Source organism: Ambystoma mexicanum, chromosome 13 (genome assembly GCF_040938575.1).
Source record: "Ambystoma mexicanum isolate Mex_15411 chromosome 13, UKY_AmexF1_1, whole genome shotgun sequence".
In the NCBI taxonomy this organism is placed as follows: Eukaryota; Metazoa; Chordata; class Amphibia; order Caudata; family Ambystomatidae; genus Ambystoma; species Ambystoma mexicanum.
In genome coordinates, this window is record NC_090938.1 from 811,734,097 (window position 1) to 811,760,987 (window position 26,891).

Genomic DNA, 26,891 nt, shown 5'->3' on the forward strand with positions numbered 1-26,891 from the left:
AGTAACAACACAGCCCCCTAACCACACGGCCTCCCAGCCAAGAGCGCTAGTAACCACACGGCCTCCCAGCCAAGAGTGCTAGTAACCACATAGCCTCCCAGACAAGAGTGCAAGTAACCACACAGCCTCCTAACCACACAGACTCCCAGCCAAGAGCGCTAGTAACCACACAGTCTCCCAGCCAAGAGCACTAGTAACCACACAGCCTCCTAGCCAAGAGCGCTAGTAACCACATGGCCTCCCAGCCAATAGCGCTAGTAATCACACAGCCTCCTAACCACACGGCCTCCCAGCCAAGAGTGCTACTAACCACACAGCCTCCTAACCACATGGCCTCCCAGCCAAGAGCGCTATTAACCACACGGCCTCCCAGCCAAGAGCGCTAGTAACCACACAGCAGCCTCCCAGCCAAGAGCACTAGTAACCACACGGCCTCCTAACCACACAGCCTCCCAGCCAAGAGCGCTAGTAACCACACAGCCTCCCAGCCAAGAGCACTAGTAACCACACGGCCTCCCAGCCAAGAGCGCTAGTACCACACGGCCTCCCAGCCAAGAGCGCTAGTAACCACAAGGCCTCGTAGCCAACAGCGCTAGTAACCACGAGTAACCACCACCACCACTACTATAACTGCTACTGCTACCACTCTCCCTCCTCCTCCTGAACCACCACCACTACTACTATAACTGTTCCTGCTACCACTCTCCCTCCTCCTCCTGAACCACCACCACTACTACTATAACTGTTCCTGCTACCACTCCCCCTTCTCCTGAACCACCACCACTACTACTATAACTGCTCCTGCTACCACTCCCCTCCTCCTGAACCACCACCACTACTACTATAACTGTTCCTGCTACCACTCCCCCTCCTCCTGAACCACCACCACTACTACTATAACTGCTCCTGCCACCACCCCCCTCCTCCTGAACCACCACCACTACTACTATAGCTGCTCCTGCTACCACTCCCCCTCCCCCTCCTCCTGAACCACCAGCATTACTACTATAACTGCTCCTGCTACCACTCCCCCTCCTCATCCTGAACCACCACCACTACTATAACTGCTCCTGCTACCACTCCCCTTCCTCCTCCTCCTGAACCACCACCACCAATACTACTATAACTGCTCCTGCTACCACTCCCCCTCCTCATCCTGAACCACCACCACTACTATAACTGCTCCTGCTACCACTCCCCTTCCTCCTCCTCCTGAACCACCACCACCACTACTACTATAACTGCTCCTGCTACCACTCCCCCTCCTCCTGAACCACCAGCATTACAACTATAACTGCTCCTGCTACCACTCCCCTCCTCATCCTGAACCACCACCATTACTACTATAACTGCTCCTGCTCCCACTCCCCCTCCTCCTCCTCCTGAACCACCACCATTACTACTATAACTGCTCCTGCTACCACTCCCCCTCCTCCTGAACCACCACCATTACTACTATAACTGCTCCTGCTACCACTCCCCCTTATCCTGAACCACCACCATTACTACTATAACTGCTCCTGCTCCCACTCCCCCTCCTCCTGAACCACCACTACTACTATAACTGCTCCTGCTACCACTCCCCCTCCTCATCCTGAACCACCACCATTACTACTATAACTGCTCCTGCTACCACTCCCCCTCCTCCTGAACCAACACCATCACTACTATAACGGCTCCTGCTACCACTCCCCTCCTCCTGAACCACCACCACTACTACTATAACTTCTCCTGCTACCACTCCCCCTCCTCCTGAACCACCACCATTACTACTATAACTGCTCCTGATACCACTCCCCCTCCTCCTCCTCCTGAACCACCACCATTACTACTATAACTGCTCCTGCTACCACTCCACCTCCTCCTCCTGAACCACCACCACTACTATAACTGCTTCAGCTACCACTTCCCCTCCTCCTCCTGAACCACCACTACTATAACTGCTCCTGCTACCACTCCCCCTCCTCCTGAACCACCACCATTACTAATATAACTGCTTCTGCTACCACTCCTCCCCCTCCTCCTCCTGAACCACCACCACTACTATAACTGCTTCAGCTACGACTCCCCCTCCTCCTCCTGAACCACCACTACTATAACTGCTCCTGCTACCACTCCCCCTCCTCCTGAACCACCACTACTACTATAACTGCTCCTGCTACCACTCCCCCTCCTCATCTTGAACCACCACCACTACTACTATAACTGCTCCTGCTACCACTCCCCCTCCTCATCTTGAACCACCACCACTACTACTATAACTGCTCCTGCTACCACTCCCCCTCCTCCTGAACCACCACTGTTACTACTATAACTGCTCCTGCTACCACTCCCCCTCCTCCTGAACCACCTCCATTACTACTATAACTGCTCCTGCTACCACTCCCCCTCCTCCTGAACCACCACCATTACTACTATAACTGCTCCTGCTACCACTCCCCCACCTCCTCCTCCTGAACCACCACCACTACTACTATAACTGCTCCTGCTACCACTCCCCTCCTCCTGAACCACCACCACTACTACTATAACTGCTCCTGCTACCACTCCCCCTCCTCCTGAACCACCACCATTACTACTATAACTGCTCCTGATACCACTCCCCCTCCTCCTCCTCCTGAACCACCACCATTACTACTATAACTGCTCCTGCTACCACTCCACCTCCTCCTCCTGAACCACCACCACTACTATAACTGCTTCAGCTACCACTCCCCCTCCTCCTCCTGAACCACCACTACTATAACTGCTCCTGCTACCACTCCCCCTCCTCCTGAACCACCACCATTACTAATATAACTGCTTCTGCTACCACTCCTCCCCCTCCTCCTCCTGAACCACCACCACTACTATAACTGCTTCAGCTACCACTCCCCCTCCTCCTCCTGAACCACCACTACTATAACTGCTCCTGCTACCACTCCCCCTCCTCCTGAACCATCACTACTACTATAACTGCTCCTGCTACCACTCCCCCTCCTCATCTTGAACCACCACCACTACTACTATAACTGCTCCTGCTACCACTCCCCCTCCTCATCTTGAACCACCACCACTACTACTATAACTGCTCCTGCTACCACTCCCCCTCCTCCTGAACCACCACTGTTACTACTATAACTGCTCCTGCTACCACTCCCCCTCCTCCTGAACCACCTCCATTACTACTATAACTGCTCCTGCTACCACTCCCCCTCCTCCTGAACCACCACCATTACTACTATAACTGCTCCTGCTACCACTCCCCCACCTCCTCCTCCTGAACCACCACCACTACTACTATAACTGCTCCTGCTACCACTCCCCCTCCTCCTGAACCACCACCATTACTACTATAACTGCTCCTGCTACCACTCCCCCTCCTCCTCCTCCTGAACCACCACCATTACTACTATAACTGCTCCTGCTACCACTCCCCCTCCTCCTGAACCACCACCATTACTACTATAACTGCTCCTGCTACCACTCCCCCTCCTCCTCATCCTGAACCACCACCATTACTACTATAACTGCTCCTGCTACCACTCCCCCTCCTCCTCTTCCTGAACCACCACCGCTACTACTATAACTGCTCCTGCTACCACTCCCCCTCCTCATCTTGAACCACCACCACTACTACTATAACTGCTCCTGCTACCACTCCCCCTCCTCCTGAACCACCACTGTTACTACTATAACTGCTCCTGCTACCACTCCCCCTCCTCCTGAACCACCTCCATTACTACTATAACTGCTCCTGCTACCACTCCCCCTCCTCCTGAACCACCACCATTACTACTATAACTGCTCCTGCTACCACTCCCCCACCTCCTCCTCCTGAACCACCACCACTACTACTATAACTACTCCTGCTACCACTCCCCCTCCTCCTGAACCACCACCATTACTACTATAACTGCTCCTGCTACCACTCCCCCTCCTCCTCCTCCTGAACCACCACCATTACTACTATAACTGCTCCTGCTACCACTCCCCCTCCTCCTGAACCACCACCATTACTACTATAACTGCTCCTGCTACCACTCCCCCTCCTCCTCCTCCTGAACCACCACCATTACTACTATAACTGCTCCTGCTACCACTCCCCCTCCTCCTCTTCCTGAACCACCACCGCTACTACTATAACTGCTCCTGCTACCACTCCCCCTCCTCATCTTGAACCACCACCACTACTACTATAACTGCTCCTGCTACCACTCCCCCTCATCATCTTGAACCACCACCACTACTACTATAACTTCTCCTGCTACCACTCCCCCTCCTCCTGAACCACCACTGTTGCTACTATTACTGCTCCTGCTACCACTCCCCCTCCTCCTGAACCACCACCATTACTACTATAACTGCTCCTGCTACCACTCCCCCTCCTCCTGAACCACCACCATTACTACTATAACTGCTCCTGCTACCACTCCCCCTCCTCCTCCTCCTGAACCACCACCGCTACTACTATAACTGCTCCTGCTACCACTCCCCCTCCTCCTGAACCACCACCATCACTACTATAACTGCTCCTGCTACCACTCCCCCTCCTCCTCCTCCTGCACCACCACCGCTACTACTATAACTGCTCCTGCTACCACTCCCCCTCCTCCTGAACCACCACCATTACTACTATAACTGCTTCTGCTACCACTCCTCCCCCTCCTCCTCCTCCTGAACCACCACCACTACTATAACTGCTTCAGCTACCACTCCCCCTCCTCCTCCTGAACCACCACTACTATAACTGCTCCTGCTACCACTCCCCCTCCTCATCTTGAACCACCACCACTACTACTATAACTGCTCCTGCTACCACTCCCCCTCCTCATCTTGAACCACCACCACTACTACTATAACTGCTCCTGCTACCACTCCCCCTCCTCCTGAACCACCACTGTTACTACTATAACTGCTCCTGCTACCACTCCCCCTCCTCCTGAACCACCTCCATTACTACTATAACTGCTCCTGCTACCACTCCCCCTCCTCCTGAACCACCACCATTACTACTATAACTGCTCCTGCTACCACTCCCCCTCCTCCTCCTGAACCACCACCACTACTACTATAACTGCTCCTGCTACCACTCCTCCCCCTCCTCCTCCTGAACCACCACCACTACTATAACTGCTTCAGCTACCACTCCCCCTCCTCCTCCTGAACCACCACTACTATAACTGCTCCTGCTACCACTCCCCCTCCTCCTGAACCATCACTACTACTATAACTGCTCCTGCTACCACTCCCCCTCCTCATCTTGAACCACCACCACTACTACTATAACTGCTCCTGCTACCACTCCCCCTCCTCATCTTGAACCACCACCACTACTACTATAACTGCTCCTGCTACCACTCCCCCTCCTCCTGAACCACCACTGTTACTACTATAACTGCTCCTGCTACCACTCCCCCTCCTCCTGAACCACCTCCATTACTACTATAACTGCTCCTGCTACCACTCCCCCTCCTCCTGAACCACCACCATTACTACTATAACTGCTCCTGCTACCACTCCCCCACCTCCTCCTCCTGAACCACCACCACTACTACTATAACTGCTCCTGCTACCACTCCCCCTCCTCCTGAACCACCACCATTACTACTATAACTGCTCCTGCTACCACTCCCCCTCCTCCTCCTCCTGAACCACCACCATTACTACTATAACTGCTCCTGCTACCACTCCCCCTCCTCCTGAACCACCACCATTACTACTATAACTGCTCCTGCTACCACTCCCCCTCCTCCTCCTCCTGAACCACCACCATTACTACTATAACTGCTCCTGCTACCACTCCCCCTCCTCCTCTTCCTGAACCACCACCGCTACTACTATAACTGCTCCTGCTACCACTCCCCCTCCTCATCTTGAACCACCACCACTACTACTATAACTGCTCCTGCTACCACTCCCCCTCCTCATCTTGAACCACCACCACTACTACTATAACTTCTCCTGCTACCACTCCCCCTCCTCCTGAACCACCACTGTTACTACTGTTACTGCTCCTGCTACCACTCCCCCTCCTCCTGAACCACCACCATTACTACTATAACTGCTCCTGCTACCACTCCCCCTCCTCCTGAACCACCACCATTACTACTATAACTGCTCCTGCTACCACTCCCCCTCCTCCTCCTCCTGAACCACCACCGCTACTACTATAACTGCTCCTGCTACCACTCCCCCTCCTCCTGAACCACCACCATCACTACTATAACTGCTCCTGCTACCACTCCCCCTCCTCCTCCTGAACCACCACCGCTACTACTATAACTGCTCCTGCTACCACTCCCCCTCCTCCTGAACCACCACCATTACTACTATAACTGCTTCTGCTACCACTCCTCCCCCTCCTCCTCCTCCTGAACCACCACCACTACTATAACTGCTTCAGCTACCACTCCCCCTCCTCCTCCTGAACCACCACTACTATAACTGCTCCTGCTACCACTCCCCCTCCTCATCTTGAACCACCACCACTACTACTATAACTGCTCCTGCTACCACTCCCCCTCCTCATCTTGAACCACCACCACTACTACTATAACTGCTCCTGCTACCACTCCCCCTCCTCCTGAACCACCACTGTTACTACTATAACTGCTCCTGCTACCACTCCCCCTCCTCCTGAACCACCTCCATTACTACTATAACTGCTCCTGCTACCACTCCCCCTCCTCCTGAACCACCACCATTACTACTATAACTGCTCCTGCTACCACTCCCCCTCCTCCTCCTGAACCACCACCACTACTACTATAACTGCTCCTGCTACCACTCCCCCTCCTCCTGAACCACCACCATTACTACTATAACTGCTCCTGCTACCACTCCCCCTCCTCCTCCTGAACCACCACCACTACTACTATAACTGCTCCTGCTAGCACTCCCCCTCCTCATCTTGAACCACCACCACTACTACTATAACTGCTCCTGCTACCACCCCCCCTCCTCCTGAACCACCACTGTTACTACTATAACTGCTCCTGCTACCACTCCCCCTCCTCCTGAACCACCACCATTACTACTATAACTGCTCCTGCTACCACTCCCCCTCCTCATCCTGAACCACCACTACTACTATAACTGCTCCTGCTACCACTCCCCCTCCTCCTGAACCACCACTACTACTATAACTGCTCCTGCTACCACTCCCCCTCCTCCTGAACCACCACTACTACTATAACTGCTCCTGCTATCACTCCCCCTCCTCATCCTGAACCACCACCACTACTATAACTGCTCCTGCTACCACTCCCCCTCCTCCTGAACCACCACTACTACTATAACTGCTCCTGCAACCACTCCCCCTCCTCCTCCTGAACCACCACCACTACTATAACTGCTCCTGCTACCACTCCCCCTCCTCCTGAACCACCACTACTATAACTGCTCCTGCTACCACTCCCCCTCCTCTTCTTGAACCACCACCACTACTACTATAACTGCTCCTGCTACCACTCCCCCTCCTCCTGAACCACCAGCATTACAACTATAACTGCTCCTGCTACCACTCCCCCTCCTCCTGAACCACCACCACCACTACTATAACTGCTCCTGCTACCACTCCCCCTCCTCATCCTGAACCACCACTACTACTATAGCTGCTCCTGCTACCACTCCCCCTCCTCCTGAACCACCACTACTACTATAACTGCTCCTGCTACCACTCCCCCTCCTCATCCTGAACCACCACCACTACTATAACTGCTCCTGCAACCACTCCCCCTCCTCCTCCTGAACCACCACCACTACTATAACTGCTCCTGCTACCACTCCCCCTCCTCATCTTGAACCACCACCACTACTACTATAACTGCTCCTGCTACCACTCCCCCTCCTCATCTTGAACCACCACCACTACTACTATAACTGCTCCTGCTACCACTCCCCCTCCTCCTGAACCACCACTGTTACTACTATAACTGCTCCTGCTACCACTCCCCCTCCTCCTGAACCACCTCCATTACTACTATAACTGCTCCTGCTACCACTCCCCCTCCTCCTGAACCACCACCATTACTACTATAACTGCTCCTGCTACCACTCCCCCTCCTCCTCCTGAACCACCACCACTACTACTATAACTGCTCCTGCTACCACTCCCCCTCCTCCTGAACCACCTCCATTACTACTATAACTGCTCCTGCTACCACTCCCCCTCCTCCTGAACCACCACCATTACTACTATAACTGCTCCTGCTACCACTCCCCCTCCTCCTCCTGAACCACCACCACTACTACTATAACTGCTCCTGCTACCACTCCCCCTCCTCCTGAACCACCACCATTACTACTATAACTGCTCCTGCTACCACTCCCCCTCCTCCTCCTCCTGAACCACCACCACTACTACTATAACTGCTCCTGCTACCACTCCCCCTCCTCATCTTGAACCACCACCACTACTACTATAACTGCTCCTGCTACCACTCCCCCTCCTCCTGAACCACCACTGTTACTACTATAACTGCTCCTGCTACCACTCCCCCTCCTCCTGAACCACCTCCATTACTACTATAACTGCTCCTGCTACCACTCCCCCTCCTCCTGAACCACCACCACTACTACTATAACTGCTCCTGCTACCACTCCCCCTCCTCCTGAACCACCACCATTACTACTATAACTGCTCCTACTACCACTCCCCCTCCTCCTCCTCCTGAACCACCACCACTACTACTATAACTGCTCCTGCTAGTACTCCCCCTCCTCATCTTGAACCACCACCACTACTACTATAACTGCTCCTGCTACCACCCCCCTCCTCCTGAACCACCACTGTTACTACTATAACTGCTCCTGCTACCACTCCCCCTCCTCCTGAACCACCACCATTACTACTATAACTGCTCCTGCTACCACTCCCCCTCCTCATCCTGAACCACCACTACTACTATAACTGCTCCTGCTACCACTCCCCCTCCTCCTGAACCACCACTACTACTATAACTGCTCCTGCTACCACTCCCCCTCCTCCTGAACCACCACTACTACTATACTGCTCCTGCTATCACTCCCCCTCCTCATCCTGAACCACCACCACTACTATAACTGCTCCTGCTACCACTCCCCCTCCTCCTGAACCACCACTACTACTATAACTGCTCCTGCAACCACTCCCCCTCCTCCTCCTGAACCACCACCACTACTATAACTGCTCCTGCTACCACTCCCCCTCCTCCTGAACCACCACTACTATAACTGCTCCTGCTACCACTCCCCCTCCTCTTCTTGAACCACCACCACTACTACTATAACTGCTCCTGCTACCAGTCCCCCTCCACCTGAACCACCAGCATTACAACTATAACTGCTCATGCTACCACTCCCCCTCCTCCTGAACCACCACCACCACTACTATAACTGCTCCTGCTACCACTCCCCCTCCTCATCCTGAACCACCACTACTACTATAGCTGCTCCTGCTACCACTCCCCCTCCTCCTGAACCACCACTACTACTATAACTGCTCCTGCTACCACTCCCCCTCCTCATCCTGAACCACCACCACTACTATAACTGCTCCTGCAACCACTCCCCCTCCTCCTCCTGAACCACCACCACTACAACTGCTCCTGCTACCACTCCCCCTCCTCCTGAACCACCACTACTATAACTGCTCCTGCTACCACCCCCCCTCCTCTTCTTGAACCACCACTACTATAACTGCTCCTGCTACCACTCCCCCTCCTCCTGAACCACCAGCATTACAACTATAACTGCTCCTGCTACCACTCCCCCTCCTCCTGAACCACCACCACCACTACTATAACTGCTCCTGCTACCACTCCCCCCCTTCATCCTGAACCACCACTACTACTATAGCTGCTCCTGCTACCACTCCCCCTCCTCCTGAACCACCACTACTACTATAACTGCTCTTGCTACCACTCCCCCTCCTCATCCTGAACCACCACCACTACTATAACTGCTCCTGCTACCACCCCCCTCCTCCTGAACCACCACTACTACTACTATAACTGCTCCTGCTACCACTCCCCCTCCTGAACCACCACCACCACTACTATAACTGCTCCTGCTACTACTCCCCCTCCTCCCCTTGAACCACCACCACCACCACTACTATAACTGCTTCTGCTACCACTCCCCCTCCTGAACCACCACTACTATAACTGCTTCTGCTACCACTCCCCCTCCTCCTCCTCCTCCTGACCCACCACCACCACTACTATAACTGCTCCTGCTACCACTCCCCCTCCTCATCCTGAACCACCACCACCACTATAGCTGCTCCTGCTACCACTCCCCCTCCTCCTGAACCACCACCATTACTACTATAACTGCTCCTGCTACCACTCCCCCTCCTCATCCTGAACCACCACCACCACTACTATAACTGCTCCTGCTACCACTCCCCCTCCTCCTGAACCACCACCATTCCTAATATAACTGCTCCTGCTACCACTCCCCCTCCTCATCCTGAACCACCACCACCACTACTACTACTACTATAACTGCTCCTGTTCCCACTCCCCCTCCTCCTCCTCCTCCTCCTGAACCACCACCACCACTACTACTATAACTGCTCCTGCTACCACTCCCCCTCCTCTTCCTCCTCCTACTGCTACTATGTTTATTACCCCTCTCACTACTACTCATCCTCTTCTCACGACTGTTACTCCTTCACTACTACTACCCTTCCTCTTACCACTCCTCTTCCTCTCATAACTAATAATCCTCTTTTTACTACCACTACCCATAACATCCTCCCACTAGTGCTGCTGCTCCCCTCGTTCCACTACTACTCCTCGCCTGCCACTCCACTACACAATCACTCTCCTTTCAGGCAGTAACATTCACGTCCCATCCACCCCTTAGAATAGCTTCTATCCATCTGCCACATAAACCTGAATATTCACTCTGCAGTACCCTTGCACCCACTCGCCAATCCCTCACCTTGCTCCAATAACTGCCTTCACACTCTGCCGCTTCTGCCTCTTTCTCCTCCTCTGAACTCACTTCCTGTTCCCTGTGCCATGCTTAAATATCCCTCCCTCTGCCCTGATTGACCAGCTTTCCCTACCAAATCTTGATCTATCTTTCTCTCGTGGGAGCTATATGTGAAAGGGGAAGTCTTTGCAAGGGGCTGAAGCCTCGCTTTGAAGGTGTTACATTAAAAAAATAGGGTTGAAGCCCCACACACTTTATCCACACGGAGCCACCACAGTTTGTCCATGGCGGGTCTGTGAGCTCAGAGTCCCAGTCTGTGTCGGGATTTCCATGGCGACCATTCTCCCTGGCCAATATAGGCTCTGGAAGACGCCGGCCCCTCTTTCATGTCTCTGGTGGTCTCGGATTGAACACACCTCTGGTGGGGCACCAACTTCTTGGTGGATGCCAATGTGGGTCCTGCAGTGCTGCTCTCTTTCCCACCAGGCCTTTGCTGTCAGGTCTTCCTACCCTGTCAAATGTTCCTTCCTCCTGTATTTTTCACATTTTCCTGCAGGTAGGAATTTCTGATGGGTAGGAAAAAAATGACATGACTGTTCACTGGCACTTCTAATTGTTACCAATATAGAGTAACGGTGAGAACAAAAATGTTCCTAAAGTGTAAACGCAATAGCTCCCACAGCATTTGCTGTGAAGCTGTGCTCATTCCATCATGACTCCATGACCCCTTCGGCATCGAAAGCCCTGTCGGTCTTCTTCACAGGTCGGTAAAACAAAGGCAGTGCCAGCCGCAGCATTTACAGGCGGACGTCCCTCATGCCTGTTCAGACAGACCTCCTGCCATACCCCTTTGTCCTTCTCACCTCTGCACTCTGGTCCTCTTGTGTAAGAAAATGTACATAGCTCACCTACAAGCTTAAATCCAGTAGAGGCAGTCAGTTCACAGATCTCTGCATGCAACTTGATGCATGGGTTCCCAAACGTACTCCTTGTTTGTTAATGGGCACAGCCTAATCAAACATTAAATAAATACTTTTCTGTATTGATCTCTTTACAACAGTAAGCAAGGCATAAACAGTGTCACATACCAATTTGCTATGCAATTATGTAGGTTTGCTAATTAAATTGACACTTGTGTAGCAAAGCTAACTATTTAAATTACCCTGTTCAATGAAAGCACAGCTCGCCCTACATTCCTCTCTTGCCCCGGTCTCTCTCCACCCTCTTTTCTCTGTTCACTGCAAGTTCAAAGGGGCTAATGTAGAGAGAGTCCGACAGCAATCCTCTCCTCCAATCTTAAGTGGCAAAGGCCTGTGTGGGGATGCTAGGTCAGATTTATTTTTCCTTTTTCAAATAATTGTTAACTAGAATTCAATTGGGATGATACTTTTATTAAGCTAACTATATCCTGTCTGGCAAAGACCAGTATGTTTTTTTTTTTTTTTTTTGTTTTTTTTTTTTTTAACAGGACAGTCCTGTAACTCCTTTCCTAAAAACGTTCATTGTTACATAATTACAGTATCGCTGCTGTAAACCACTTTTATCTCCAAACTTTACAATAAAATGTAGGTTAGTGCATCTACATCTCATAGTTTCAACTATACTTCAGATAATTGGGGAAGATGTATCATATTGACGAGTGAACACTTTTGAAAATGTACATGATCACACGCCAAATGCTTTGATGGAACGCTTAGTTCTGCGACCTGCTCATTGCGTACATCTGTGCAACTGGTGCTCAACCCATGAGCTGATCCCATACTCATTGACATTCCATCTTATCACCCTGTTTCTTTATACCAGCCACCCTGAAAGTGCGATGACCGAAAACCGCAATATTCCACCTAATTTTCCCAGTTCTCTGCCTGCTGCACCCTCCACTCTGATTAGTCTCTTACTTTCTTTCCTGTTACATAATGATTACACAAAGCTAACTAGATGTTTACGCAAAGTAGTGATCAATAGTTCCATCCACTCTGTATGTACAGATGGTTTGCTAATCAATAAAATGGTAATTAGCAAACTCTCCTAATCAATTTTTGAAAACTATTTTATGCCTTGTTACGTCTAGCTTCATTTTGATTTTCAAACGTGTGCATTTCTTCGAATGCATGCTTCGAATGCATGCTTTCCGTGCACTTTGCTGTGAGTCACATGTCGACCCTGCGTATCACATCGCATGCAGTAAAAACGCATATCCTGCTGTTGTGCTTATGAGTAAAACTATGCTTTCTAAGTACACAAGCTTTGTTTACTCGCACGTATAAGCAATGCCCATTTCAAGCAATTGTTCTAGTTTCTAAAATTCAGATTAATTGTCTTCTGTCTTTGTTTGTAACTCAGTGCCCAACACATGCAATGATTTTGTAAAGAATTGTAATCAAGGTAGAATTTGCCACGGGAAACCCGGTCACCTGGGAGCTGTGCCATCCTGGGCTGCATCAGCCAGAGGCATAGACAGGGTAGGGCCTGAGTGGGCAAGGCCCACCCAAAACCTGTAAATGCCCACTCAGCACTGCTGACCTGTAGAGAGGTCACGCGCCCTGATCCTCTCTTCTCTCCCTACCACCCCAGGTCTGCACACGCTCCAGGAGATGTACGGCTGTGAGCTCCGTGGGGACGGCGCCATCAGGGGCTTCTATGAATACGCCTATGACGGGGGGGACTATCTCAGCTTCGATAAGGACGAGATGCGGTTCAGAGCTGTCGCGGCCCCGGCCCAGATCACTGCGGATACCTGGAACTTGGACAAGATTCAAGTTCAGCGAGAAAAGGCCTACCTGGAGGGGACCTGCATTGAGTGGCTGCGGAAATACCTGCAATATGGGGTGGAGACCCTGCTCAGGAGAGGTGAGGAGCCCTGCATGGGGGAGGGGAGGAGAGCCTGCTCAGGAGAGGTGAGGAGCCCTGCATGGGGGAGGGGAGGAGAGCCTGCTCAGGAGAGGTGAGGAGCCCTGCATGGGGGAGGGGAGAGCCTGCTCAGGAGAGGGGAGGAGCCCTGCATGGGGGAGGAGAGCCTGCTCAGGAGAGGTGAGGAGCCCTGCATGGGGGAGGGGACCCTGCTCAGGAGAGGTGAGGAGCCCTGCATAGGGGTAGGGGAGGAGAGCCTGCTCAGGAGAGGTGAGGAGCCCTGCATGGGGGAGGCGAGGAGAGCCTGCTCAGGAGAGGGGAGGAGCCCTGCATGGGGGGAGGAGAGCCTGCTCAGGAGAGGTGAGGAGCCCTGCTCAGGAGAAGTGAGGAGCCCTGCATGGGGGAGGAGAGCCTGCTCAGGAGAGGTGAGGAGCCCTGCATGGGGGAGGAGACCCTGCTCAGGAGAGGTGAGGAGCCCTGCATGGGGGGGAGACCCTGCTCAGGAGAGGTGAGGAGCCCTGCATGGGGGAGGAGAGCCTGCTCAGGGGAGATGAGGAGCCCTGCATGGGGGAGGGGAGAGCCTGCTCAGGAGAGGTGAGGAGCCCTGCATGGGGGAGGGGAGAGCCTGCTCAGGAGAGGTGAGGAGCCCTGCATGGGGGAGGAGAGCCTGCTCAGGAGAGGTGAGGAGCCCTGCATGGGGGAGGAGAGCCTGCTCAGGAGAGGTGAGGAGCCCTGCATGGGGGAGGGGACCCTGCTCAGGAGAGGTGAGGAGCCCTGCATAGGGGTAGGGGAGGAGAGCCTGCTCAGGAGAGGTGAGGAGCCCTGCATGGGGGAGGCGAGGAGAGCCTGCTCAGGAGAGGGGAGGAGCCCTGCATGGGGGGAGGAGAGCCTGCTCAGGAGAGGTGAGGAGCCCTGCTCAGGAGAGGTGAGGAGCCCTGCATGGGGGAGGAGAGCCTGCTCAGGAGAGGTGAGGAGCCCTGCATGGGGGAGGAGGCCCTGCTCAGGAGAGGTGAGGAGCCCTGCATGGGGGGGAGACCCTGCTCAGGAGAGGTGAGGAGCCCTGCATGGGGGAGGAGAGCCTGCTCAGGAGAGGTGAGGAGCCCTGCATGGGGGAGGGGAGGAGAGCCTGCTCAGGAGAGGTGAGGCGCCCTGCATGGGGGAGGAGAGCCTGCGCAAGAGAGGTGAGGAGCCCTGCATGGGGGAGGGGAGGAGAGCTTGCTCAGGAGAGGTGAGGAGCCCTGCATGGGGGAGGGGAGCCTGCTCAGGAGAGGTGAGGAGCCCTGCATGGGGAGGAGAGGAGAGCCTGCTCAGGAGAGGTGAGGCGCCCTGCATGGGGGAATGGGGGAGAGCCTGCTCAGGAGAGGTGAGGAGCCCTGCATGGGGGAGGGGAGGCGACCCTGCTCAGGAGAGGTGAGGAGCCCTGCATGGGGGAGGGGAGGAGACCCTGCTCAGGAGAGGTGAGGAGCCCTGCATGGGGGAGGGGAGAGCCTGCTCAGGAGAGGTGAGGAGCCCTGCATGGGGGAGGGGAGAGCCTGCTCAGGAGAGGTGAGGAGCCCTGCATGGGGGAGGAGAGCCTGCTCAGGAGAGGTGAGGAGCCCTGCATGGGGGAGGGGACCCTGCTCAGGAGAGGTGAGGAGCCCTGCATAGGGGTAGGGGAGGAGAGCCTGCTCAGGAGAGGTGAGGAGCCCTGCATGGGGGAGGCGAGGAGAGCCTGCTCAGGAGAGGGGAGGAGCCCTGCATGGGGGGAGGAGAGCCTGCTCAGGAGAGGTGAGGAGCCCTGCTCAGGAGAGGTGAGGAGCCCTGCATGGGGGAGGAGATCCTGCTCAGGAGAGGTGAGGAGCCCTGCATGGGGGAGGAGACCCTGCTCAGGAGAGGTGAGGAGCCCTGCATGGGGGGGAGACCCTGCTCAGGAGAGGTGAGGAGCCCTGCATGGGGGAGGAGAGCCTGCTCAGGAGAGGTGAGGAGCCCTGCATGGGGGAGGGGAGGAGAGCCTGCTCAGGAGAGGTGAGGCGCCCTGCATGGGGGAGGAGAGCCTGCGCAAGAGAGGTGAGGAGCCCTGCATGGGGGAGGGGAGGAGAGCTTGCTCAGGAGAGGTGAGGAGCCCTGCATGGGGGAGGGGAGCCTGCTCAGGAGAGGTGAGGAGCCCTGCATGGGGAGGAGAGGAGAGCCTGCTCAGGAGAGGTGAGACGCCCTGCATGGGGGAATGGGGGAGAGCCTGCTCAGGAGAGGTGAGGAGCCCTGCATGGGGGAGGAGAGCCTGCTCAGGAGAGGTGAGGAGCCCTGCATGGGGGAGGAGACCCTGCTCAGGAGAGGTGAGGAGCCCTGCATGGGGGGGAGACCCTGCTCAGGAGAGGTGAGGAGCCCTGCATGGGGGAGGAGAGCCTGCTCAGGAGAGGTGAGGAGCCCTGCATGGGGGAGGGGAGGAGAGCCTGCTCAGGAGAGGTGAGGCGCCCTGCATGGGGGAGGAGAGCCTGCGCAAGAGAGGTGAGGAGCCCTGCATGGGGGAGGGGAGGAGAGCTTGCTCAGGAGAGGTGAGGAGCCCTGCATGGGGGAGGGGAGCCTGCTCAGGAGAGGTGAGGAGCCCTGCATGGGGAGGAGAGGAGAGCCTGCTCAGGAGAGGTGAGGCGCCCTGCATGGGGGAATGGGGGAGAGCCTGCTCAGGAGAGGTGAGGAGCCCTGCATGGGGGGAGGGGATCCTGCTCAGGAGAGGTGAGGAGCCCTGCATGGGGAGGGGAGAGCCTGCTCAGGAGAGGTGAGGCGCCCTGCATGGAGGGAAGGGGGGGAGAGCCTGCTCAGGAGAGGTGAGGAGCCCTGCATGGGGGAGGAGAGCCTGCTCAGGAGAGGTGATGAGCCCTGCATGGGGGAGGAGAGCCTGCTCAGGAAAGGTGAGGAGCCCTGCATGGGGGAGGAGAGCCTGCTCAGGAGAGGTGAGGAGCCCTGCATGGGGAGGGGAGAGCCTGCTCAGGAGAGGTGAGGCGCCCTGCATGGGGGAAGGGGGGGAGAGCCTGCTCAGGAGAGGTGAGGAGCCCTGCATGGGGGGAGGAGAGCCTGCTCAGGAGAGGTGAGGAGCCCTGCATGGGGGAGGAGAGCCTGCTCAGGAGAGGTGAGGAGCCCTGCATGGGGGAGGGGAGCCTGCTCAGAAGAGGGGAGCAGCCCTGCATAGGGGAGGAGAGCCTGCTCAGGAGAGGTGAGGAGCCCTGCATGGGGGAGGCGAGCCTGCTCAGAAGAGGGGAGCAGCCCTGCATAGGGAAGGAGAGCCTGCTCAGGAGAGATGAGTCCTGCATGGGGGGAGGTGGGAATGAGAGCCTGCTCAGGAGAGGTGAGGAGTCCTGCATGGGGAATGAGACCCTGCTCAGGAGCGGTGATGAGCCCTCCATGGTGCAGGGGAGGAGCGCCTGCACAGGAGAGGTGAGGAGCCCTGCATGGGGGAGGAGACCCTGCTCAGGAGAGGTGATGGGCCCTGCATGGGGAGGGGAGGAGAGCCTGCTCAGGAGAGGTGAGGAGCCCTGCATGGGGGGAGGAGAGCCTGCTAAGGAGAGGTGAGGAGCCCTGCATGGGGGAGGCAACCCTGCTCAGGAGAGGTGAGGAGCGCTGCAAGGGGGGGCTGCATGGGGCATGAGGCCCTGCTCGGGAGATGCAAGGAGCCCTGCATGGGGGCGCTGGGCTTGGATGGGGAGGGGCCCTGCATGGAGGGGGGGCTCTGCGTGGAGGCCGAGCCGTGCTCAGGAGAGGTGAGAAGCCCTGCATGGGGGGGGGAGACCCTGCTCAGGAGAGATGAGGAGCCCTGCATGGGGGAGGGGACGAGAGCCTGCTCAGGAGAGGTGAGGAGCCCTGCATGGGAGAGGTGAGGAGCCCTGCATGGGGGAGGAGAGCCTGCTCAGGAGAGATGAGGAGCCCTGCATGGGGGAGGCAACCCTGCTCAGGAGAGGTGAGGAGCGCTGCAAGGGGGGGCTGCATGGGGCATGAGGCCCTGCTCAGGAGATGCAAGGAGCCCTGCATGGGGGGCGCTGGGCTTGGATGGGGAGGGGCCCTGCATGGAGGGGGGGCTCTGCGTGGAGGCCGAGCCGTGCTCAGGAGAGGTGAGAAGCCCTGCATGGGGGGGAGACCCTGCTCAGGAGAGATGAGGAGCCCTGCATGGGGAGGGGACGAGAGCCTGCTCAGGAGAGGTGAGGAGCCCTGCATGGGGGGAGGGCAGGAGAGCCTGCTCAGGAGAGGTGAGGAGCCCTGCATGGAGGGGGGGCTCTGCGTGGAGACTGAGCCGTACATGAGCCAGGAGGAGAGCTTGCGAGGAGCTGTGCATGGATGCGGAGGAGCTGTGCATGGAGAAGTGAGGAGCTGTGCATGGAGGCGGAGGAGCTGTGCATGGAGAAGTGAGGAGCTGTGCATGGAGGCGGAGGAGCTGTGCATGGAGAAGTGAGGAGCTGTGCATGGGGCATGCAGGAGTGGGAGGGGCTCTGTATGGAAGGGGCGAGAAGCTGTGCACGAGACACACCAGAAAATGGCAGTTTCTAGGCAATATGTTGCCCGGGCCGTCTACAAAAATGCAGCCTCCTGCCCCAAGTGGTTACGTCCCACTCCATGACGCAACCTTTGCATCCAGCGCTCAAGCACTCCTCAACACTTTTTCCCTAGTACACATACCATCTACATCACCAAACTCTCTCTTGCCCAGCAATCTCATCTCACACAACCTATCACCTGCTCTCTCAGCTGTCTCTCCCAGCCCCCCACCTACTGCACTCTCTGCACCCTTCTCTTCTCCAGCAGCCTGGCCCTGAAGGAGATTCACAGCAGGGGGTGGAGACTCATGAGGTGCTGGCGCCAAGCGTTCGCATTGCTGGCAATTCCTGCAGTGCTGGGTGGAGCACGGCAGGGGCCCGTGGAGCCCCATTGGTTTCTACTGGACGCAGGTAGAGGCTTTCTTTCCACACCACGCCCGATTCTAAGCTCGTGCTAAATTCCACGTAGTAATACGACAACCAAGAACAACCATACCTTCAGCCCGGAATAGACGTGGGTGCTCCGATCGGAGCCGGGTGGCACGATCAAGGTATTATGCCTCCCAGCCCGAGACGTATCAGCATTCGATAGACAAAGAGGGACGACTGCAGATAAAGGTGATCACAGTGCGGGTACTGTGACAGCAACAAGCTTCGAGGGCACAGAGCTCAGCTAAGGTTTCCTGGGGGTAGCACAAAGCCGCCGCAAGCAAGGAGACTCCGGCCCTGGGATTGGTTTGTTTTCTAAGTGTATTAAGAACTTTCCGGGTAAGCAGAGGAAGGTGATCTATGCGGCCTGCAGTTTACACCAAAAGCAGTGCTTGGAAACCGCCATTAGCTACTTGTAACTACAGGTGACTTCTCCAGCTGATCTTCGATTGGAAACCCCAGGGAAATCGGGCGACGTGAATAGCTCCCCTGCTTGCTTCTACTTGTAGCGGGAAGCATAGACTTACTTGCATAAGCGCAAGCCGCAGAACGCAAAGCAACGACAGCTTCACACAGAACTAACTTTCAGTAAGGAGCTGCATTTCCCAACAAGCCCCACTAACAAGAACACACAGAATCCTCTGCGGTGGGGCAGAAGGTCATGCTCCTTACCAATTGGTCACTTCTTGCCAGCGACCCCTTAAAAGCAAGGCTCTATCCCCAGGGTCTCCAACCAGTAGATCGTGAGCTACTAGTAGCTCTCCTGGGGCTTCCCAGTAGCTCTTTCCATCAGACACCAACATGAGCACTGTGAGTTTATTTTGGTGTCTGAAATCCCGGGGCCTCTTTCCCTGCAGCCTTGGCTGAATTCTCTGACTTAACATGTGAACAAATTGCATGAATTGGGGATATTCTAAACGAGCAGAGGATTTTATTTTGACAAAGCAAAATGTGGTCTCTGCCGATACATTGATTGAAATACTCTTCAGATTTGGATGCACCATCCAACAAAGGGCAAAAGATGCCCATTTCCATCCAGTGGGAAACCATTTTTTTTTCTTGCATAAAAAGAAAATGTGCATTTTTAATCTACGGTGCCTAATTTACGGTAGGAAAAAAGCATAACCTGATAGGCATTTTGCAATAATGCACACAAACCATGAAAATAATGTTCCCAAGGGAAGCTGTCTCCTATCCTAAAAAGTTTGTAAACTAAATGTTGCAGTGCAAATTCTGTTACAGAGTCATCCTTCAAAGTTGCTAATTATTTGATGAAAAACAAATGTACTTTTGCAAATGGTGCTATTGTGTAGGACGCAGCAACTCCAGTGAAAGCCTGTTGGTAAAGATTTTAAAAACTGTCCTGAATTCATGTCTGCTATGTCAGGTGGGCAGTTAGTTTCAAACACTATGGGTAACTGCACTACGATTGTCTGGCTCTGCAAATATGACCTTTTCAGATGAACTTCCTGAAATCAAAACTTTTGATCCCATCTATCAGCATCTGAGTGCTGTGCTGTTCCAAGCTGCACACCAAATTACTGAGCACTAGTGGACAGCAAGCATTGTCAGCCTTCACAATGAATGTCCCGATTAGTTTCCCACATTCTGATATAAGTTGTTAATATGAGAAATGCACGATATTCCTTGTTGTATATAAAGAGCAAATATATGGAACAAAATAATCTTGGTACAGGTTCTCATAGTCATGGACACCAACACCCCAGTAGCTCTCGCCAGTAGCCGTTAACTACAAGTAGCTCTTGCCAACGTAAAGGTTGGAGACCCCTGCTCTATCCTGTGCCAAAAACACAGCTGCACAACCTGCTACACGGAATAAACGTGCTGGTGCATTCTTGGGAAGAGGGTACGCTACCAAAACAATTAGGACCATAAGGGCGCCCACAGCGGGTTCCGGGCTTATCGGCATACAGGTCAGTGATAAAAGCCCTTGGGAGTGGACAAGCAGTGTGCTCGCAACCTACGCGTAAGGGAAAATACCTCCAAGAATCTTACGCAAGCTGATACATGTCGGGGAGCAGTGATAAACGAAGTCAAGCTGGGCAATCCCAACCTCTGCAAAATTCCCAAAAAACACTGGAAAAACTTTGGGCAAGTAATAAAACCCTCCCTGGACCCACTGCCACGCCAAAGAACCCCTCCTCACCAACACAGCAACAAGCACCCTTCGATATGGTGGCTTCCAGGGAAGACTTTACTAAATGTTTTCAAGAGTTTCAAGATCGGTTCATCTTGAACTTTCAATCACAATTCACAGCATTCATGGCTGATATAAATGATATATGATATGATAGATTATTTATAACGCGCTTAATACCCAGAGGTTTCTAAGCGCAGACCTGTGGATCGAACCTGTGTTGCTCTGTGCCGTCATGCTTCCAAGGCGAGCACGTTGCCCCTGAGCTGTCCTCACTGGCTGAAGTCAGTAAATAAATGACATTGTTAGCTAAACGAGTTCATCTGAACGAACAACCCATTCAAACTCTGGATGCAGACTGTAAACAAACAGATGTTGCAACTGAAGAATTGTCCAGAACTACACACAACCAAGAACTTCAATATGAGGACCTTGAAAATAGATCACGTCGATCCAATATACGGATCAGGAATCTTCCGGAAACAAACCCAGACCCAGAACTAAAAGAAGCCATGGACCAGATGTTTGAAAACCTCATAGCCGGAGAAGAACCTATAGACCTACCACTTGACGGGGTCCATAGAGTCAGACCGAAGAGAAATGAACCCGGCTCCCGCCCCTGAGGTGTTCTGGCAGCCTGTACACTATATGCTCAAAAAGAACTAATTCTCTGCGGTGATCTCATATAATGGAATAGCAAATCAATTATATCAAGATCTCTCAAGGATAACCCTTCAGAAACGCTGAGATATCCAGGAAGTGGTGAGAGCCCTTCAAACCCGGGGTATAAGATACAGATGGACATTTCCTTTCAGACCATCATTTACCCTGGATGGCCGGCAGCAAAGAATAATGTCCAGGCAAGCAAGAATGACTTTGCTACAAACAGGAGACGACCCCACTGGGGTGTCATCGGAAAGTGCCCAACTTAACTCAGCAACAAAAGCTACAAAATCTAAAACTGGGGAATGGCAAATCAGCACACAGCAAAAAAACAAACTGCAAGGATCTGCAGAAAGAGGAAAATGGCGCACGCGACTGCGAGGCCTGATCCCTAAATCATCATTTTAATGGCTACAAATGGCCAGCTCCCACCGTGAACTTCTTCTGGATGGAATTTTCATGGATCAGAGGATCCCCGATACGCAGTAAGACAGAGCGTGACTTAAGACGGAACGTGACTTTTTTAGAATCTGTCTGTGTATTGAGAAGTATTACTCACAGATCACGGATCTCCGAGGTACCCAATTTGTTGGGAGAGTAATAATGTTTGGCTGAATCGGTTTCCTCATGCGTGGAAACCTGAAATAGCAACCACAACATTTAGCGGTGTATGTCTTATGTCAGGGTGCTTTGCTTAGCTACATTGGTAACTAGGGACTGACTTACCCGATGTTAAGTACTGAGCACTATGTTCATTCATAGTCGCTCACCAGTCTAGTGAAGTAGCTCAAACATAGATATAGATTTTCACTTTTATATATACCCCTGTACGCTCGTGTGGACATGGTGGAATGGTACTTTTTCAGAAATGAGTGCTCTGTGAGCCTCACTTGCATCCGTTATGATTTCATAAAGCGTAAATAGTTAAAACATCCGATCGTGTTCATTAGTAAATGAGCAGCATGCAGTGGCTGGCGTCTTATTGCCAGGGTCTATTTTGTACATTTATTTATTTTGTCATTTGTAATGCGCACCAAACCCAGGGGCATCTGGGCACTGGATTTACATGAGAATAGTGGTTACAGAAGGTTACAGGCATAGTTACACGCATAGTTACGGGCATAGGTGGTACAATGGAGTGCAAATGTCCACGTTCCTGGTCTATGTGGCAGTAGTAATTGCCACGTGTTTATAGAGTTATTCTAATTCAGTTACTTGAGGAGGTCTAGGGAGAAGAGCCATGTTTTGAGGGACCAGTAGGAGACATCTGATCTTAGAGTAAGAGGCAAGGAGGTTCAGTGTTTGGCAGCGATCAGAGGGAAGCTGCTGCCTTCTGACGCCTGTATCTGGGAATGGCGAGCAGGTGTGAGTAGGCAGCCTGCGTGGGTCTGGTGAATTGGGCTTTGGAGAATTTTCTGGACAGGTAAATCGGGGCAGTGTTTCATAAACATTTGTGGGTCAAAGAGAGCATTTTGAACACAATACGTTCTTTGACCGGGAGTCAGTGGATGTTTCGTCTAGCTGTGGAGATGTGGTCTTTTTTTAGAGATGTTTAGCGCGGCTCTTACAGCGTTGTTTGGGATGACCTGTAGTTTTTTGTATGTAGCTGGAGTTGGAGCCTGCGCAAAGGGAGTTGCAATAGTCAATCCTGAATGGTATAAGAGCTCTGGCAAATGTGATGCAGCTATCGGCGGTCAGGAAGGGCCTGCAGGCGTGGATCAGTTTAGCGATGTAAGCTGACGCAGTAAGGATAGTTTACCTGTTTGGTTAAGGATGGCACAGAGTCTAAGTATATGCCTAAAGTTTTCACCTCTTTAGCGACGGTGGTCATGTTCCCATCGATGGGGAAGGATTTGTAGGAGTCATTGAGTTTGTTTAGGCATGATTGTGTGCCAATGTAGAGCAGTTAATTTTTGTGTCGTGCCATCCAGCCCTCGATTCTATGGTATATATTGCTCTGTGCGTTGGAGTCGGTGTCATAGTTGCCGGAGATAGGTGGGAGGATTTCAACAGCATAGTTGGTGTAGGTGACGCCCAAATCGTCTAAGAGGTCAAATAGGGGCTTAGTAAAGATATTGTATAGTGTTGGTGAGACACATGAGCCTTGTGGCACTCCGCAATTCATTCATTTCATCATGCTGCACTTAATCGCTCACCCGTATGCATCGCAGTGTCTCTGGGATGCCTCACACGCATCTGTTCTAATTTCAGAAAGCGTATGTCGGGGTTACCCGGGTTGCTTTTCTTCCAGTGTGTGTGGCGTTTGTCTGGTCTATTGAGATTGCCAGCATCCCAGGTCTCATCAGGATGCCATCTTGAAACAAGTTTTTTCTTAACCCGGTGTTAAGCGGTTCTAATGAATGGTACCCAATTATAAAGTGGCTAGTGTTTGCCACATTATCAACTCATTCAGCCCTTTTTGGTATGTTTTTAGCCGAAACGTCCATCTCTGTTCTCTTTTTAATAAAGTGGACTGCATATCCCTGCCCCTTTATATGATATGACATTTATAACACGCCTATTCACAAGTGTTGATGGGCGTATCACTTTTTCAACGATGGTCCAAGTGCAATTACTGTCCTTGTGTAATTTTTCCAGAAAGTGATCCACCAAAGGTGCATTTGCTATTTTTGTGCGTGTACAGGATTTATGCTCCTGGATTCTCTTCTTTATTGGTCTGCTCGTCATTCCAATATACTTCAAATTGCACGGGCATGTGTTGAGATAAATTACATCGCATTAATTCCAATTTGTGAAACTCTGTTGTCTCCAAACTGTCTTTGAGGCCCAGATCTTTTGTTGAGAACCTAATTGAGCATTGTCCGCATGGGGCAGGCCCAAGCAGGCATGTCATGTTCCACGCAGTTGGTTGTGCAGCTGGTGGAGGGCCAGGTTGGTACGACCTTACCAGTGAATCTCGTATATTCCTCCTTCGTTATATGGCAAACCGTGGTGTCAGCAATTCTGTCATGCCACATTTTATAGAGGCCACCATTTTAGGATGGCCTTCCTGATTTTATTGAGTTGAGGTGAAGGGCTCAATAATGCAATAATCCGTTGGTCATGGGCGGGTCTGCTATTTTGTTCCAATATAATGTCTCGCAGGATGTTTAGTGTGTGTTTTTTTGCTCGTCTCAGCAGTTTCCTCGGATACAAGGATACTACAAGAATACAAGCTATTCTTGTAGTACGGCTTAGGATGGATGCTAGGTCCTTCATAGTCGTGGCAAGTGGTATTGAACGCAGTGACGTTAGTGGTGAAGAGCATCAACGTTGGCACACAATGAGGCACAGTGGACAGTCAACCACTTGTAGCACAATTCCAAACTAGTTCTACCAGAGAGTTAAGTCGTAGTGCGGAGAGAGCGCTTGTTTTCAGGAGTTAAGTCAAGGTTCAACATTAAAAGTTCAGCTCACCAGAAAGAGCATATGAAACTAGTCACCAGAGGCAAAACAGGTGCAATCAGAGGCGTTGCTAGGGAGTGGGTGGGGGAGCTATAGCCCAAGGTCTTTTGGTTGTAGCCCTGGATAGAAACTCAGGTGCTACTACCAAAAGGCTAGCTAGCCCCGAGTCCCGACATTAGTGTAGCCCCCGATCCTTTCCAGACCTAGCAACACCCCTGGATGCACTCCACACCCAGAGTTCGAAAGCATTAGCTGGAGCTTTTCCTTTCACAGAGTGCCAGGGTTGATGGAAAAAGCACTTACAGACCCACAGGAAATGCAGACCACTCGTGCCAAAGAAAAGGACAACAGCCAGGTTGTAGCAAACGGGACAAAGCCTTCCATGCAAGGCATTTCGCCGTAGAGTCACTTCCAACCCTACCCTCACCCCTAGTCGTCGAGAGAAGGCCTTTTTAAAACAAGACTCTGGCAGAAAGCAACAGTCCTTCCCGCTCACGCCTGGGGCAGTCCTTACATGGGTGGAGGGGATACCTCCCTGGAGTGGGGGAGATTCGTCCAGCCAAAGCGGGTCGCTTGGAAGTGTGATGAATCTGGACAATTCGTCCCTTCTCCCCAGAGGGGAGCCACCACCTTTGAGGCTAGTGAGGTGAGCCTGCTAAGCAAGTCCCTCCCTTGGGGTCTGGGCAAGTGGGACCTCACTGGGAGTGACTCCCCTCTTGGGGACAAGAACTCCCATTCCGATAAGGAACTCCCAGTCCGAAACACACTTTCTGCATATATGGGTGTTGGAAAGGCATTTATATTTCCTGCTGTGACTATAAGCAACACATACCCTTCATTCACTCTATTGGCTTCAGGTAATGCTGAATATGATCTGGAGGCTATAAACAAAGAAGATGGACACAATCCTCCCCATTCTGGTGACATGCTTAAGAGCAGCATGAACACTGAATGGAAGAGAGAATCCTACGGAGGGAGGAGAATCGTCGCTACGCAGAGGCGAGCCTCTGTAGCACAGTGGTCCTGGAGGGGCGGAGCTACACCAAGCTGCCGAGCCACAGGTGGCTTGGGAGAAGCGAGACCCCTGAGCTTTAAGCTGAGAAGTGGTGCTCTGACTGAGCAAGAGGCTCTGGTACGGTGAGGAACAGAGACGGAAAGAAACCTGTCTTCCCTGGTGGCGCCACCAGAGGGAAAAGTGGTGGGCCTGTTGCCCGACAACCAACGCCGAGACCAGGGACAGGCAGATGTCCTGGAGGGGCGGAGCTATGCCAAGCTGCAGAACCATTGGTGGTGTGGAAGAAGGGTGAACGTCGTACATCAAGGGGGGAGAAGCCTCCAACCGTACGAGAGCCAAAGAGAACTGAACGGGCACACGCCCTATGGGGACAGAACCAAAAGAAATGTGTGTCCATTCTGTAAAGGCTGAGAAAGCTGATCAGCATGTGAAAACTGATCAAATCGGACAAAACTGCCTCCTACGTGGAATAGAGGGAAAGGAGTATGAATACTCTGAAACAAGGTTAGTCAAGCCTACTGGGAAGCGGGGAATACGCGAGTGGGCAGAAGCCCTACGTTTATTAGTTGGACTGAGAGACTAATCACCCTGGACCCCTGGGTTCCCAGCATAGTGCAGCAGGGTCACTCCCTGGCTGTGCCTCCAATCCCACCATCATCATGTCTGGACCCCTGAATTATGTAAGGGTGTGTAAGAAGGGTTCTGACACAAGGGTGGCATGTTGGTTGTTATAAATGTTTCTTTGTAGCAAAAATAACCCTCACTATCCCTACCTCTATGGGGGGTTTCCCTTCCTCAAACTAAAATGAAAGGATCTGTCAGAATGTCAGTCAAAATCAAACTCCACCGTCCTGTGTCACAACCTACTTCTATCCCTTACACTACAACCAAGGACTTACATAATCCAACAGAACGTTCCTTCTCCAGGTGAATGACTCCCTTCTCCTGGTTTGCGGGTATCGTTCCC

The 26,891-nt window shown here is 52.9% G+C and overlaps 1 protein-coding gene across 3 annotated transcripts in view; it reads left to right on the forward strand.

Moving 5' to 3' along the window:
* Positions 1–26,891, forward strand: part of LOC138522045 (major histocompatibility complex class I-related gene protein-like) — a 1,849,186-nt gene that overhangs the window by 1,698,103 nt on the left and 124,192 nt on the right. The window contains exon 3 of one of the 3 annotated variants that reach the window (XM_069635272.1): positions 13,480–13,755. The exons of the other annotated variants lie outside the window; for them this stretch is intronic. Coding sequence (XP_069491373.1) covers positions 13,480–13,755 — 276 coding nt within the window. The remainder of the gene's footprint in view (positions 1–13,479; positions 13,756–26,891) is intronic. 3 annotated transcript variants of the gene reach the window in all.